Genomic DNA, 17,961 nt, shown 5'->3' with positions numbered 1-17,961 from the left:
ATATCATATTATTTATTTTTAAAAATTATCTTAATTTTAAGTTTTGTTTGTTTCTTTGGGTGCACCGTTCGGTTTGCAGGATCTTGGTTTCAGAACAGGGATTGAACCCAGGCCACAGCAGTGAAAACACTGAGTCCTAACCACTGGACTGCTTGGGAACTCCTTGGATGCTATTTTAAATCGGATTTTTTTACTTTCTCTTTCTGATATTTCATTATTAGTGTAAAGAAGTGCAACAGATTTCTTTTTTCTTTTTTTAAAAAATATTTACTTATTTGGCTGCATCGGGTCTTAGTTGCGGCACGCGGGATCTTCATTGCTGTGTGCGGGATCTTCGTTGTGGCATGCAGGATCTTTAGTTGCGGCATGTGGGATCTCTTTAGTTGCGGCATGTGGGATCTAGTTCCGTGACCAGGGATCGAACCAGGGCCCCCTGCATTGGGAGCGCAGAGTCTTAGCCACTGGACCACCAGGGAAGTCCCCAGAAATGCAATAACTATCTGTATATTAATCTTGTATCTTTCTACCTTGCTCAATTCATTTATTAGTTCTAATAGTTTTTTTGTGGCCTCTTTAGGAATATTTGTATAGAGTATCATGTCATCTGCATATAATCACAATTTTACCTCTTCTCTTCCAATTCGGATACCTTTTACTTCTTTTCCTTATCTGATTGCTGTGCCTTTGCCCATTTTTGTATTTGGTTGTTTGGTTTTTTTGTAGTTGAGTTATAGGATTTCTTTATGTTTTCTGGTTATCAATACCATTTCAGATATATGATTCAGAAATACTTTCTCCCATTTTGTGGATTGTCTTTTTTTCTCTTGATAGTGACCTTTGATGCACAAAAGTTTTTCATTTTGATGAAATCCAGTTTATTTTTTTGTTGTTGTCTCTGCTTTCGGTATCATATTCAGGAAAGCATGACCAAATCCAATGTCATGAAGATTCCCCCTCTATTTTCTTTAAAGAGTTTCATAGTTTTAGCTACTATTTTTAAGTCTTTGATGCATCTTGAGTTAATTTTTGTATGTGGTGTGACGCAGGTGTCCACTTTATTCTTTTGCATTTGGTTATTCATTTTTCCCAGCACCCCATGTTGAAAAGACTGTCCTTTTCCCATTGAATGTTGTTGATACCCTTCTTGAAAATCAGTTGACCACATATATGCAAGGCTTTATTTCTGGGTTCTCTATTCCATTGTTCTATATGATTGTCCTTTTGCCAGTACCATACTGTTTTGATTATTTTAGCTCTGCAGTTAGTTTTTTTTTTAAAATTTAAGTATAGTTGATTTACCATATTGTGTTAGTTTCAGGTTTACAGGAAGGTAGTTCAGTTTTTATATATATATATATATTTTTTTTTTTCAGATTATTTTCCATTATAGGTTATTACATGATATTGAATGTAGTTCTCTGTGTTATACAGTAAATCCTTGTTGCTTTTGCAGTTAGTTTTGAGGTCAGGAATTGTGAGTTCTTTAATTTTGTTGTATTTCACAACTGTTTTGGCTGTTCAAGATTCCTTGAGATTCATCATGAATTTTAGGATGGAATTTACTATGTCTGTGAAAAAACTGTTGGGATTTTGATAGGAGTTGAATTGAATCTCTAGATCACTTTGGGTAGTATTGTCATCTTAACAATATTTGTTTGTGTCTTTAATTTCTTTCAGCAGTGAAAGTATTGCTGTTTTGCAGCTTTCCATAAGTCTTTCAACTCCTTGGTTAAATTTATTCTTAAATACTTAATTCTTCTTGATGCTATTGTAAATGGCATTGTTTTTTTAATTTCCTTCTTGGATTGTTCATTGTTAGCATGGAAAAATGCAGCTGATTTTTGAGTGTGAATTTTGTATCCACCAACTTTACTGAATTTGTGTATTAACTGTTAAGAATTTTTTGTGGTATCTTTAAGGTTTTCTACATGTAAGATGTCATCTGTGGACAAAGATAAGTTTACTCTTCCTTTCCAGTTTGGATTATAATATGCTATTTTAAACAGTTGTTAAGTGAACAAAAGTGTAAAGTTAATCACCAATGATTTGTTTATAAAAAAGACCATTTTTGGTCAGTATACTCATGAACATATGTCCAAATTTTAGAGAATCTATATGGTCCATTGCTAGAAGACAGCCACCCATCTGTGTGAGCAGGTAGATGAATGGGTGAAAATGAAAAATAGTTTTTGTTTTGTTTTGTTTTTTGTTTTTTTTGATTTTTTAACCATTTATTTATTTACTTAAAGAATTTTTTAAAATTGAAGTATAATTGATTTACAATATTACATTAGTTTCAGGTATACAACATAGTGATTCAGTATTTTTATGCCTTGTAAAATGATCACCACAGTCCCTGAGATTATTTTATGTAAGGTGATTTTAAAGGTATAGTATATCAGGAAAGATAATCAACATTCAGAAATCTAAATGCCACTTACTCATGTAAATATTGCTAATTTTTCTAGTGAAAGCTACAGTTTTTGAAGGACATTAATGCCTCAGGCTACTTCATCTTCAGTGGATTGCTCCTCCCTCATTCCCCCCTTCCCGGATTGTTTTCATCAATTGTTATTTCCTTAACATTTGCAAACCAGGTTTCTGGATTGTAGTACGTCCTAATGTTATATGTAGAAACCAATGCTTCAGTTTTTAAGGTTCTGTAAAGTTTTGTGTATTAACATTACTCTTCTCTAAACCTTTCTGACTATCCAGATCTAGGAAGTTCTCTCCAGACTGTTGCCGGATATGTATTCAGTTAGTACTCTCACCAAGGCAGTGTACATTGCAGTCATTCTTCCTGCTCAGCCTAACATTTTTCCTCCTTCTGGCTAGGAGTATTAGCAGTAATAACCCTCCATGTCTCTGGCCTAGTAATTTAGGTGCTCATCCTCACTCATAACCTTTCTTTATTAAAATGAGTTTTGTTACCTAAAATATTCTGCGATATAACTCAAATCTTAGGAGATAAAATGGGTTGGATTGGTTTGGGTTTAGGCAAGTTTGATTTACACCTTAAAGTGTGTCTAAGTAATGGTGAAACATAAATGGGACACATATCAACCACGTGCAGTATGTAAAGAGGAAAATCAGCTAAGGGTAAATAGTGTTAATTTGAAGTGATTATTTGTGAATAATAATTCTTTAGTCCAATATATTTTCTAGTATCTGTCAAATTTGTAATATATCTGCAAGCATCCTTATTTTTTAAGTTCATGATAAGAATGATGATGTACTCAAGGTGTATTAAAAACAACGGAAATAGCTCTAAGTGCCACACTCTTAATTAACTGCTAAAGTAACTGCTATGGGTTGCTATGAAATTAGCAAAACATTGTTAGATCTGAGGCAGCAATGACATCATAATTAGACTAGTAGACTAGTGAAGTTCTAGATGAGAATTCCTGTCACTACTGGCAGTGATGACTTCAGGCAAAGACACTTGTCCTGTCCTACCTAAACTCACCAACAACGGCTCTGATGAGAATTCATATAAGCCTGCTATTAAGTGAGGACTTAAGGGTTCTGGGCTTTTGGGTGGTTTTTTTGTTTCTTTGTTTTCAATCTGGGAGCTACATAGATGAGGACGCTAATTCTGTGCTTCCCCTTGGCATCTATATAGAAAGCTTTATGTTCCAGAACAAAACAATGTGTGTGCAGAGAAAGCAAGTCTGACCTCACTGTAGGGCATGTACTAAATTCAGAAGCTAAATTAGTTACTGGTTTTTGTGACTGGCCAGTGATTCCTTTAGGTAATGAGTAGGCCTGAGGTAGATCATGGTGTGCTGTCTTCCCCCTTAAAGTCAGGCCAAAATGAACATCATGAGCAAATTGTAAAGGACAGCGTGCAGTTAGAGCTACAGATACCCAGCCCAGACTCTTTTTTTTTTTTTTTAATAATGTCGGTATAGGTTGTTTGTAGATCATCTTTATGAGTTTCAGTATGTTCCTTTTCTATTCCTAGTTGGCTTGGAGTTCTTTTTTTTTTCACACACACACACTGTATTTTATTTTTACAAGAGATAAATAGACTGACACCAAGCATTGTACATGGATGACCACAACAAAAGCAACAATGATTGCAATTACCAAACATGAAACACACTCATACTATGTCATAATATTGACATTCAGTCCAGTAATCCTCCACTGTAACAGCTCCTTTACTTTGCAGTGAAAATTGATTTGTATATTCTTTGCCTCTGAGTCCTTGTGGGATTTTTTTTTTAATTCAGACAGAAAGTCACAAAAATTATACTAATCTTCATCAGATCACTCAGTCCCATGTAATTAATTTTTTTTTCCATCTTGATCTTTTGTTAGCACTTTTATAAGTCCATCAGTTTTTCATTAGAGTTCTGAAAATGTTATTCATTCAGTTCAGCAGTACAGTCAGTTACCAGAAACCTGTACTTGTCAGAGTCTTTTCCATGAATTTCTTGAAGATGAAACCCTTTTATAGGAACATATTTGCAAAATCATCAGAGTACACCCAGAACTGTCTGTAAATGACAGAAGACTTAAAAATGACCATGGTTAAAGATTTGATGAAAGTTCATAATAATGCAGTTGACAAGAAAATTAGTTATTTCTGAGATATACATTTTAAAGTAATAACTAGGATTATTACTTATAACCTTATACCAGAACATATAAGATTTTTAGAAGTTTCCTGTAATGTCTGAAACATTTATATTAACATATTCCCATACATATTTCCATACAAATACAAATATAAGATTTTTAGAAATTTCATGTAATGTCTGAAACATTTATATTAACATATTTCCATACAAATACAAATATAAGATTTTTAGAAATTTCATGTAATGTCTGAAACATTTATATTAACATATTTCCATACAAATAACCCAATGAAAGTTTAGTATTAGTTGTTTTGTTTGTTTTTTTATACTGCAGGTTCTTATTAGGCATCAGTTTTATACACATCAGTGTATACATGTCAATCCCAATCGCCCAATTCAGCACACCACCATCCCCACCTCACCGCAGTTTTCCCCCCTTGGTGTCCATATGTCCATTCTCTACATCTGTGTCTCAACTTCTGCCCTGCAAACTGGCTCATCTGTACCATTTTTCTAGGTTCCACATACATGCGTTAATATACGATATTTGTTTTTCTCTTTCTGACTTACTTCACTCTGTATGACAGTGTCTAGATCCATCCACGTCTCAACAAATGGCTCAATTTCGTTCCTTTTTATAGCTGAGTAATATTCCATTGTATATATGTACCACAACTTCTTTATCCATTCGTCTGTTGATGGGCATTTAGGTTGCTTCCATGACCTGGCTATTGGAAATAGTGCTGCAATGAACATTCGGGTGCATGTGTCTTTTTGAATTATGGTTTTCTCTGGGTATATGCCCAGTAGTGGGCTTGCTGGGTCATATGGTAATTCTATTTTTAGTTTTTTAAGGAACCTCCATATTGTTCTCCATAGTGGCTGTATCAATTTACATTCCCACCAACAGTGCAAGAGGGTTCCCTTTTCTCCACACCCTCTCCAGCATTTGTTGTTTGTAGATTTTCTGATGCCCATTCTAACTGGTGTGAGGTGATACCTCATTGTAGTTTTGATTTGCATTTCTCTAATAATTAGTGATGTTGAGCATCTTTTCATGTGCTTCGTGGCCGTCTGTATGTCTTCTTTGGAGAAATGTCTATTTAGGTCTTCTGCCCATTTTTGGATTGGGGTGTTTGTTTCTTTAATATTGAGCTGAATGAGCTGTTTATATATTTTGGAGATTAATCCTTTGTCCGTTGATTCGTTTGCAAATATTTTCTCCCATTCTGAGGGTTGTCTTTTCGTCTTGTTTATGGTTTCCTTTGCTGTGCAAAAGCTTTGAAGTTTCATTAGGTCCCATTTGTTTATTTTTGTTTTTATTTCCATTACTCTAGGAGGTGGATCAAAAAAGATCTTGCTGTGATTTATGTCAAAGAGTGTTCTTCCTATGTTTTCCTCTAAGAGTTTTATAGTGTCCAGTCTTACATTTAGGTCTCAAATCCATTTTGAGTTTATTTTTGTGTATGGTGTTAGGGAGTATTCTAATTTCATTCTTTTACATGTAGCTGTCCAGTTTTCCCAGCACCACTTATTGAAGAGACTGTCTTTTGTCCATTGTATATCTTTGCCTCCTTTGTCATAGATTAGTTGACCATAGGTGCGTGGGTTTATCTCTGGGCTTTCTATCTTGTTCCATTGATCTATGTTTCTGTTTTTGTGCCAGTACCATATTGTCTTGATTACTGTAGCTTTGTAGTATAGTCTGAAGTCAGGGAGTCTGATTCCTCCAGCTCCGTTTTTTCCCCTCAAGACTGCTTTGGCTATTTGGGGTCTTTTGTGTCTCCATACAAATTTTAAGATGATTTGTTCTAGTTCCGTAAAAAATGCCATTGGTAATTTGATAGGGATTTCATTGAATCTGTAGATTGCTTTGGGTAGTATAGTCATTTTCACAATGTTGATTCTTCCAATCCAAGAACATGGTATATCTCTCCATCTGTTGGTATCATCTTTAATTTCTTTCATCAGTGTCTTATAGTTTTCTGCATATAGGTCTTTTGTCTCCCTAGGTAGGTTTATTCCTAGGTATTTTATTCTTTTTGTTGCAATGGTAAATGGGAGTGTTTCCATAATTTCTCTTTCAGATTTTTCATCATTAGTGTATAGGAATGCAAGAGATTTCTGTGCATTAATTTTGTATCCTGCAACTTTACCATATTCATTAATTAGCTCTAGCAGTTTTCTGGTGGCAGTTTTAGGATTCTCTATGTATAGTATCATGTCATCCGCAAACAGTGACAGTTTTACTTCCTCTTTTCCAATTTGTATTCCTTTTATTTCTTTTTCTTCTCTGATTGCCGTGGCTAGGACTTCCAGAACTATGTTGAATAATAGTGGTGAGAGTGGACATCCTTGTCTCGTTCCTGATCTTAGAGGAAATGCTTTCAGTTTTTCACCATTGAGAATGATGTTTGCTGTGGGTTTGTCATATATGGCCTTTATTATGTTGAGGTAGGTTCCCTCTATGCCCACTTTCTGGAGAGTTTTTATCCTAAATGGGTGTTGAATTTTGTCAAAAGCTTTTTCTGCATCTATTGAGATGATCATATGGTTTTTCTTCTTCAATTTGTTAATATGGTGTATCACATTGATTGATTTGCGTATATTGAAGAATCCTTGCATCCCTGGGATAAATCCCACTTGATCGTGGTGTATGATCCTTTTAATGTGTTGTTGGATTCTGTTTGCTAGTATTTTGTTGAGGATTTTTGCATCTATATTCATCAGTGATATTGGTCTGTAATTTTCTTTCTTTGTAGTGTCTTTGTCTGGTTTTGGTATCAGGGTGATGGTGGCCTCATAGAATGCGTTTGGGAGTGTTCCTTCCTCTGCAATTTTTTGGAAGAGGTTGAGAAGGATAGATGTTAGCTCTTCTCTAAATGTTTGACAGAATTCACCTGTGAAGCCATCTGGTCCTGGACTTTTGTTTGTTGGAAGATTTTTAATCACAGTTTCAATTTCATTGTTTGTGATTGGTCTGTTCATATTTTCTATTTCTTCCTGGTTCAATCTTGGAAGGTTATACCTTTCTAAGAATTTGTCCATTTCTTCCAGGTTGTCCATTTTATTGGCATAAAGTTGTTTGTAGTAGTCTCTTAGGATGCTTTGTATTTCTGCAGTTTCTGTTGTAACTTCTCCTTGTTCATTTCTGATTTTATTGATTTGAGTCCTCTCCCTCTTTTTCTTGATGAGTCTGGCTAATGGCTTAGCAATTTTGTTTATCTTCTCAAAGAACCAGCTTTTAGTTTTATTGATCTTTGCTATTGTTTTCTTTGTTTCTATTTCATTTATTTCTGCTCTGATCTTCATGATTTCTTTCCTTCTGCTAACTTTGGGTTTTGTTTGTTCTTCTTTCTCTAGTTTCTTTAGGTGTAAGGTTAGATTGTTTACTTGAGATTTTTCTTGTTTCTTTAGGTAGGCTTGTATAGCTATAAACTTCCCTCTTAGAACTGCTTTTGCTGCATCCCATAGGTTTTGGGTCTTCGTGTTTTCATTGTCATTTGTCTCTAGGTATTTTTTTATTTCCTCTTTGATTTCTTCAGTGATCTCTTGGTTATTTAGTAACGTATTGTTTAGCCTCCATGTGTTTGTCTTTTTTACGTTTTTTTCCCTGTAATTCATTTCTAATCTCATAGCATTGTGGTCAGAAAAGATGCTTGATATGATTTCAATTTTCTTAAATTTACTGAGGCTTGATTTGTGACCCAAGATGTGATCTATCCTGGAGAATGTTCCGTGCGCACTTGAGAAGAACGTGTGATCTGCTGTTTTTGGATGGAATGTCCTATAAATATCAATTAAATCTATCTGGTCTATTGTGTCATTTAAAGCTTCTGTTTCCTTATTTATTTTCATTTTGGATGATCTGTCCATTGGTGTAAGTGAGGTGTTAAAGTCCCCCACTATTACTGTGTTACTGTCAATTTCCTCTTTTATGGCTGTTAGCAGTTGCCTTATGTATTGAGGTGCTCCTATGTTGGGTGCATATATATTTATAATTGTTATATCTTCTTCTTGGATTGATCCCTTGATCATTATGTAGTGTCCTTCTTTGTCTCTTGTAACATTCTTTACTTTAAAGTCTATTTTATCTGATATGAGTATAGCTACTCAAGCTTTCTTTTGATTTTCATTTGCATGGAATATCTTTTTCCATCCCCTTACTTTCAGTCTGTATGTGTCCCTAGATCTAAAGTGGGTCTCTTGTAGACAGCATATATATGGGTCTTGGTTTTGTATCCATTCAGCAAGCCTGTGTCTTTTGGTTGGAGCATTTAATCCATTCACGTTTAAGGTAGTTATCGATATGTATGTTCCTAAGACCATTTTCTTAATTGTTTTGGGTTTGTTTTTGTAGGTCCTTTTCTTCTCTTGTGTTTCCCACTTAGAGAAGTTCCTTTAGCATTTGTTGTAGAGCTGGTTTGGTGGTGCTGAATTCTCTTAGCTTTTGCTTGTCTGTAAAGCTTTTGATTTCTCCATCAAATCTAAATGAGATCCTTGTTGGGTAGAGTAATCTTGGTTGTAGCTTCTTCCCTTTCATCACTTTAAGTATATCATGCCACTCCCTTCTGGCTTGTAGAGTTTCTGCTGAGAATCAGCTGTTAATCTTATGGGAGTTCCCTTTTATGTTATTTGTCGTTTTTCCCTTGCTGCTTTCAATAATTTTTCTTTGTCTTTAATTTTTTTTTTTTTTTTTTTTTTTTTAAAGAAATTCACGTTCTTTTATTTATTTATGACTGTGTTGAGTCTTCGTTTCTGTGCGAGGGCTTTCTCTAGTTGCGGCAAGTGGGGACCACTCTTCATCGCGGTGCGCGGGCCTCTCACCATCGCGGCCTCTCTTGTTGCGGAGCACAGGCTCCAGACGCGCAGGCTCAGTAATTGTGGCTCACGGGCCCAGTTGCTCCGTGGCATGTGGGATCTTCCCAGACCAGGGCTCGAACCCGTGTCCCCTGCGTTGGCAGGCAGATTCTCAACCACTGCGCCACCAGGGAAGCCCTGTCTTTAATTTTTGACACTTTGATTACTATGTGTCTTGGCGTGTTTCTCCTTGGGTTTATCCTGTATGGGACTCTCTGTGCTTCCTGGACTTGGATGACTATTTCCTTTCCTATGTTAGGGAAGTTTTCGACTATAATCTCTTCAAATATTTTCTCTGGCCCTTTCTCTCTCTCTTCTCCTTCTGGGACCCCTATAATGCGAATGTTGGTGCGTTTAATGTTGTCCCAGAGGTCTCTTAGGCTGTCTTCATTTCTTTTCATTCTTTTTTCTTTAGTCTGTTCCGCAGCAGTGAATTCCACCATTCTGTCTTCCAGGTCACTTAACCGTTCTTCTGCCTCAGTTATTCTGCTATTGATTCCTTCTAGTGTAGTTTTCATTTCAGTTATTGTATTGGTCATCTCTGTTTGTTTGTTCTTTAATTCTTCTAGGTCTTTGTTAATCATTTCTTGCATCTTTTCAATCTTTGCCTCCATTCTTATTCCGAGGTCCTGGATCATCTTCACTATCATTATTCTGAATTCTTTTTCTGGAAGGTTGCCTATCTCCACTTTATTTAGTTGTTTTTCTGGGGTTTTTTCTTGTTCCTTCATCTGATATATAGCCCTCTGCCTTTTCATCTTGTCTGTCTTTCTGTAACTGTGGGTTTTGGTCCACCGGCTGCAGGATTGTAGTTTTTCTTGCTTCTGCTGTCTGTCCTCTGGTGGTTGAGGCTATCTAAGAGGCTTGATGTGATTGCGCCCCTCCTACCATCTCACTGTGGCTTCTCCTCTGTCCTTGGACGTGGGGTATCCTCCTTGGTGAGTTCCAGTGTCTTCCTGTCGATGATTGTCCAGCAGCCAGTTGTGATTCTGGTGCTCTTGCAAGAGGGAGTGAGAGCACGTCCTTCTACTCCGCCATCTTGGTTAATCCCTCTGTTTTGTTTTTGTTTGGCCATGCCGTGAGGTTCGTGGGATATTAGTGCCCCAAACAGGGATTGAATTTGGGCCCACAGTAGGGAAAGCACTGTGTCCTAACCACTGGCCAACCAGGGAATTCCCGAAAAATAGTTTAGGATGTTACCATTGTGGAAGACTGGGTAATGCATACACAGGATCTTTCTTACAACTGCATGTGAATCTACGATTATCTCAAAATGAAAAGTTTAATTTAAAAAAGGCCAGCTCCTTTACACATATACTTCTCCAAATAATGCAAAAGAGGTGAAACACTAGTAATTTTTAGAAGTCCACATTTCTCATGGAAGAAATGTTATAAAACATTCAGGGTGAAGAAAATGGCCCATAGTTAAAAACACTGACATTAGTACTTAAAACTTGTCTGAAATCCAGTCATTTATGATATGGTTAGCTTACATTAGGAATTTAGAATTTTTTTGTTCCTCTTGAAGATAGGTAGATTAGATGTCATTGGTCATTTACATCAAGCCCATGTTGTAATTGTGTGTTTGTGAGTATGAAGGCTGATCAGATTCTTCTTCAATCAAGATTTTTAACTACTCTTAAGGATCATTTTAAGGACTTATACCTAGAACCTAGAATTAAGTAATGTATAGTACTGGTGGAGTAAGCTTCACATTTTGGTGGAGGAGGAAGAGCGTGACAGCCACGTCTGGATTTAATAAAAATAACTTAGAATAGTTCACAATTATAAAACTGATAAGTTAATGGGTGCAGTTTTGCCTTAGGAAAAGATCCTTCAATTTACAAAAGGGTTGATAAGTGTTGTCTTTTAAACAGTTTATTTGGTGTGTTTAAAATATCATTTCCACAAATAAGACTTAATTCCAAGGACCATCTCCAATGTAAGACTCTAGAAATGAGGCAGATTTTAAATGCTGACATCAGAGTTTTTATAAATGAATGAATATTTCCCTTCTAAATAGTCACCCTTGGAGGCCATACTGAAACCAATGATGATGTCATTCCTGAGGATACTTCAAGAACTCTCCTTGTGTAACCAATTTAGAAGACATGCAAGAAATTAAGTCTTCAGGAATACTTTGGATTTTGGCAAAAACTAACTTTAATGCACCTGATAATCTTTCATTATTCACCATACTTGACTCTAAATGACATTTGGCTATTTCCAAATATCACATCTGCCCTTAGAGAAGATTTTTGAAATGAGTGGGCAAATTTTTTAAGTATCAGATTTTTTTTCATCATTGGACTTCTAGCTGGTCTCATAATGTGTAATATTACACAAATATGTTCATTCCTAAGAATGCTGTCCTTCAGAGAACAAAAAAGTTCTGATTGTATCCTCTTGTTTTAATTTTTGCATATTGAGTTACTATTAATGGGCTTCATTGATTTATGCATAGTCTTGACCTTGTTCAGCTACAGTATGAATTCACGTGATAGCTGGCTTTGTGGTTGGATTGCTGTGAATTCTAGGAATGAGTGCGATAATCATCATTATGCTGGTTTGCTGTACTCTTTCATTTCTAAAGTACAACACTTTTGCTGTTTGGTAATCTGTTGATGGAACAAGATGGAGAATGACATCGTTCATTCTTATTTTTAAATTTTGGTTACCAGGAATATTGTGTGCCATTGGTTGACATGTAGCATCTTTTCCTCTGGTTCCATTCTCTAATTGAAGATTAAGGATACTGAGTGACTTGATGATAGTTTTTTTGTACGTCTGACTCATTTCCAAAGGAAGGTTATGGCAAAAAGTAGAAACCATACCCTCTTGGTACCTATATTCTAGAGTCAAGTTTGTTTCCAGATTATTTAAAACAACGCTCGCCATCAAAACAACCAAAATCCCACACACAATGTCTAGTTGCAGTATGCCTGTTAATTTCATTTCTTTTTCATTCACTAAATATCTTGGGTTCTTCCTAACCAAACGTAGAAAAATGGTACAGAGGGGCCACTGGGTTTGGAGCCCAGCACCCTGCTTGAATCAGGGTGGTATCTGGCCCATGAAGGCCTGACCGAGATGTTACCTGTTTCCTAGTGTTTTAATGTGCATTCTTTTGATGGTTAGTGAGGTTGGAGTGCTTTTTCTCCCATTTTCTTTTGTTACACAGTTATATTCCCTTTTTAAAAATTTTTTTGTCTTTTAATCATTTATCTACTGGGAATTTAGTATTGTTATTATTTTTTGGCCATGCCACATGGCATGCGGGATCTTAGTTCCCCCACCAGGGATCAAACCCGTGCCCTCTGCAGTGGAAGCATGGAGTCCTAACCACTTGACCACCAGGGAATTCCCAGTATTATTTAGTATAATAAGAATCTTTATCTCTTTATTTTCAGATGAGTTTGCCTATTAAATTTTGGTTATGTTTTTGGAGGTTGCATGCACAAGTTTTATTTCTTATGTAAAGTTTTATTACTCAGATACATTCTTGTATTCCTTTCTGTATTTTGCATTTTCCATTGAGGTGAAATTCACATAAAATAAAATTAACCATTTAAACCATTTTAGTATATAATTTAGTTTTTAAAGTTTTTACTAAATGCACAATATTGTACAATTGTCACCACTTTCTAATTTTAGAATATTTTCATTGCCCCCAAAAGGTAACCCATACCACCCAATTTCCCCCTTCCTTTATCCCCTGGCACCCACTAATCTACTTTCTGCCTCTGTGGATTTGCCTACTTGGACATTTTACATATATAAATGGAATCATCCAATACGTAGGAATTTGTGTCTGCATTTTTTAGCACAAAGTTTCCAAGGTTCATCCATGCTTAGTATAGATGAATATTTCATTCCTTTTAATTGGGGTATAATATCCCATTGTCTCTTCATCAGTTGATGGATATTTGGGTACTTTTCACTTTTTGGCTGTTATGAATATTGCTGCTATGAACTTTTGTGTATAGTTTTTTGAGTGTGGGCATATGTTTTCATTCTCTTGGGTATATATCTAGGAGTGGAATTGCTGGGTTATTTGGTAACTCTGTGTTTAACTTTTTGAATTACTACTAAAATGTTTTTCATACTGACTGTCCCATTTTACATTCCCACCAGCAATGTATGTGAGTTCCAATTTCTTTACATCCTTGCCAACCCTTATTTTTAAAAAATTATTATCATATCCATTCTAAAGAGTGTAAAATAGTATCTCATTGTGGTTTTGATTTATATTTTGCTCTAATGATTAACAATCTTGAGCATTTTTTCATGTGCTTCCTATTTGTGTATATTCTTAGAATTGTATATCTAACTTCTTTTTTTTATCGAGGTATAATTGACTTACAATGTTGTATTGATTTCTGCTGCACAGCAAAGTGATTCAGTTATACATATATATACATTCTTTTTTAAAAATATTCTTTTCCATTATGGTCTATCATAGGATATTGAATATAGTTCTCTGTGCTATACAGTAGGACCTTGTTGTTTATCCATTCTATATATAAAATCTTACATCTGCTACCCCCAACCTCCCACCCTATCCCTCCCCCAACCCCCTCCCCCTTGACAACCACCAGTCTGCTCTCTATGTCTGTGGTTCTGTTTTTGTTTCATACATAGGTTCATTTATGTCATATTTTAGATTCCACATATAAGTGATATCATGTGGTATTTGTCTTTCTCTTCCTGAGTTACTTCACTTAGTATGGTGATCTCTAGTTGCATGCGTGTTGCTGCAAATGGCATGATTTTGTTCCTTTTTTTTTTTTAAATATAATTTTTTTTTCTTTTTTTTTTTAAACTTTGGGTTTATTTATTTATTTATTTATGGCTGTGTTGGGTCTTCGTTTCTGTGTGAGGGCTTTCTCTAGTTGTGGCAAGTGGGGGCCACTCTTCATCGCGGTGCGCGGGCCTCTCACTGTCGTGACCTCTCTTGTTGCGGAGCACAGGCTCCAGACGCGCAGGCTCAGTAACTGTGGCTCACGGGCCTAGTTGCTCTTCGGCATGTGGGATCTTCTCAGACCAGGGCTCGAACCCGTGTCCCCTGCATTGGCAGGCAGACTCTCAACCACTGCGCCACCAGGGAAGCCCGATTTTGTTCTTTTTTATGGCTAAGTAGTATTTCATTGTATATATGTACCACATCTTCTTTATCCATTCATCTGTCAGTGGACATTTAGGTTGTTTCCATGTTTTGGCTATTGTGAATAGTGCTGCTATGAACATAGGGGTGCATGTATCTTTTTGAATTATAGTTTTGTCTGGATATATGCCCAAGAGTAGGATTGCTGGATCATATGGTAATTCTATTTTAGTTTTCTGAGGAACCTCCATACTGTTTTCCACAGTGGCTATACCAACTTATATTCCTACCAACAGTGTAGGAGGGTTCCCTTTTCTCCACACCCTCTCCATCATTTGTTATTTGTAGACTTTTTAATGATGGCCATTCTGACTGGTATGAGGTGGTACTGCATTGTAGTTTTGATTTACATTTCTCTAATAATTTGCGATGTTGAGCATCTTTTCATGTGCCTGCTGGCCATCTGTATGTCTTCTTTGGAGAAATGTCTATTTAGGTCTTCTGCCCATTTTTCAATTGGGTTGTTTGGTTTTTTGTTGTTGAGTTGTTGTATATCTAAGTTCTTTAAAACCCATTTCGGGGGCTTCCCTGGTGGCGCAGTGGTTGAGAGTCTGCCTGCCAATGCAGGGGACAGGGGTTCGAGCCCTGGTCTGGGAGGATCCCACATGCCGCGGAGCAACTAGGCCCGTGAGCCACAATTACTGAGCCTGCGCGTCTGGAGCCTGTGCTCCACAACAAGAGAGGCTGCGATAATGAGAGGCCCGCGCACCGTGATGAGGAGTGGCCCCCACTTGCCACAACTAGAGAAAGCCCTCGCACAGAAACGAAGACCCAGCACAGCCATAAATAAATAAATAAATAAATAAAAATTAAACTTAAAAAAAAATTAGTAAGGTTAAATGTTTAAAAAAAACCCATTTCAAATTGGGTTTGCTTTTTTACTGTTTAATTGTAAGAATTCTTTACATTATTAAAAGGGTATATATTTTATAAAAGGATTATTAATGCCTTTTCAGATATATGGTTTGAAAATAGTTGTCATCAGCTATGTGGGTTGTCTCTTCACTTTCTTGATGGTATCTTTTCATACACAGAAGTTTTGAATTCCAATGAAATCAGTTTTATCTATTTTCTTTCTTGCTTTTAAGTTTAGGAAATCTTTTATTAGAAATGGGGTATATGTTTATTTTCTGCATTTTAAACTTTTAACTTTTTTAACCCTGTTTGTTGGATTACAGATACACTTATTACGTAACTTAATAGGATATGCTGTAATAATTTAGTTACATAAATATTTCCTTGGGAATCTGTGAGCTCTTCTAGGTCCTGTTCTATGTTTTATTCATCTTAGTGTTTGTCATTTATACATTTATTCTGTTCTAAGCAGAAAATAGAATAATAAACAAAAGAACTACTGAAGGCTTCCAGAGACTAAGTGCTCAGGAAATATATTTGATAAATTACTGGATTATTATTTTAAATGATGTAAAGCAAAATCTCATACTACCAGCATTTTCCTTGAATAGTACTTTTTTATTTTTTAATTTATTTTATTCAAGTATAGTTATTTTACAGTGTTGTGTTAATTTCTGTTGTACAGCAAAGTGATTCAGTTATACATATATGCATATAGATGCATTCTTTTTCATATTCTTTTCTATTATGGTTTATCACAGTCCTTGAATTATACTTTTTAAAAAAATTTAATTTTATATTGGAGTATAGTTGATTAACAATGTGTTAGTTTCAGGTGTACAGCAAAGTGATTCAGATATACATATATGCATATATATACATTCTTTTTCATATTCTTTTCCATTATGGTTTATCACAGTCCTTGAATTATACTTTGATTGTAGATAAGTGTACAGGTAGATTTTGTTACTCATGTTTTCATATCCTCAGTGAAATAAAGAAAATTCATTTTCTTTAATTCTTATTTTGAGTATGCATTCTTTCAGACCACTTACAGTGTACATATATTTTCAGTTTGTTAAACTTTATATTTAATTTAATATATGACCTGGTAAGTTAGGATATTCTTAAAATTTTTATTTTGACAGTGAAAGCAAGTTGAATACATTGGTGCAGAAGCTTCATGACTTTCTGGCACACTCATCAGAAGAATCTGAAGAAACAAGTTCTCCTCCAAGACTTGCGATGAACCAAAGCACAGGTAAATTGAAAAAGGATGTGTAACATCTTCTAGTCTATTTTCCGTTTATTTTTGAGCAGGTGCAGTTATTAAAGTCTTTAATAGCCCCTGTGTATCTAGTAGTTAGATAATATCTGATACTTGAGATTTTAATTCAGATAAGTAAGAAGTGTAAGGTTTTATGGTTATAGGTGCTTAGAGAAGCATATACTTAGGGTTTTGTGTGTAATGGAAATGTTTTATAGAGGTGGGTGATGAATGTTAACTGTTTAAAATAGGTAGTATTAGAAGTTGTAGGAATAGTACAGAAATATATTATCCTAGAAGTTATTCGTGTATTATGAGTTACATTTTTATGTTGTTTGATAACTTCTTTGAGTAGATTTGGTACATAAATTTTTTTTAATAAAAAACAACATCTCCTCTCTACCTCCCTTTTTCCTTTTTAAAAGTATCTTGTATCATATATGATGATTACCATAATTTGTTTTGAGGTTTTTAAGGGTAGCCACATATATAAGAGGTGAATACACACACACACGCACGTACTTGCACACAAACACAATATGTACAAAAAGGGTGAAGAGTGGTAGATCACAGTGAAAAGTTCAGCCATATGTGTAATTAGAGTACCAGAAGGAGAAAAGAGAGAATGGGTCAGAAGCTGAGTTTGACGAGATATTCACTGAGCATTTTCTTTTTTTTGTTTAAAGATTTATTTATTATTTATTTATTTTGTTTATTTTTGTCTGTGTCGGGACTTAGTTGCAGTGTGCCGGCTCTTTCATTGTGGTGCTTGGGCTTCTTTCTAGTTGTGGCGTGAGGATTTTCTCTTCTCTAGTTGTGGCGCGCAGACTCCAGGGCACGTGGGCTCTGTAGTTTGCGGCACGCAGGCTCTCTTGTTGAGGTGCGCAAGCTCAGTAGTTGTGGCACGTGGGCTTAGTTGCCCTGTGGCATGTGGGATCTTAGCTCCCTGACCAGAGATCGAACCTGCATCCCCTGCATTGTAAGGCGGGTTCTTTACCACCGGACCACCAGGGAAGTCCCTTGCTGAGCATTTTATAAAAGTGAAGAAAGACATCAAGCCGTAGATTCATGAAACACTGTGAACCCCACGCAGGATAAATAGAAAACTACAACTATGAATATCATAATTAAACTCCTAAAGAACGAAAACAAAGAGAACAATCTTAGGAGCAGCCAGAGGAAAAATGTCGTTGCTTTTTGAATGTTGAATGTTTCTGAACAACAATAAC

The 17,961-nt window shown here is 35.8% G+C and overlaps 1 protein-coding gene across 10 annotated transcripts in view; it reads left to right on the top strand.

The window, feature by feature from the left end:
• ATRX (ATRX chromatin remodeler) overlaps positions 1-17,961 on the top strand; it is a 245,445-nt gene that overhangs the window by 39,495 nt on the left and 187,989 nt on the right. For 9 of the 10 annotated variants that reach the window (XM_057537600.1, XM_057537595.1, XM_057537594.1 and 6 more), the window contains one exon: positions 16,614-16,726. The exons of the other annotated variant lie outside the window; for it this stretch is intronic. In XM_057537600.1, the coding sequence (XP_057393583.1) occupies positions 16,614-16,726 (113 nt within the window). The remainder of the gene's footprint in view (positions 1-16,613; positions 16,727-17,961) is intronic. 10 annotated transcript variants of the gene reach the window in all.

This window comes from Balaenoptera acutorostrata, chromosome X (genome assembly GCF_949987535.1).
Source record: "Balaenoptera acutorostrata chromosome X, mBalAcu1.1, whole genome shotgun sequence".
Taxonomy (NCBI): domain Eukaryota; kingdom Metazoa; phylum Chordata; class Mammalia; order Artiodactyla; family Balaenopteridae; genus Balaenoptera; species Balaenoptera acutorostrata.
This window is presented reverse-complemented; position numbering and strand designations above follow the sequence as displayed.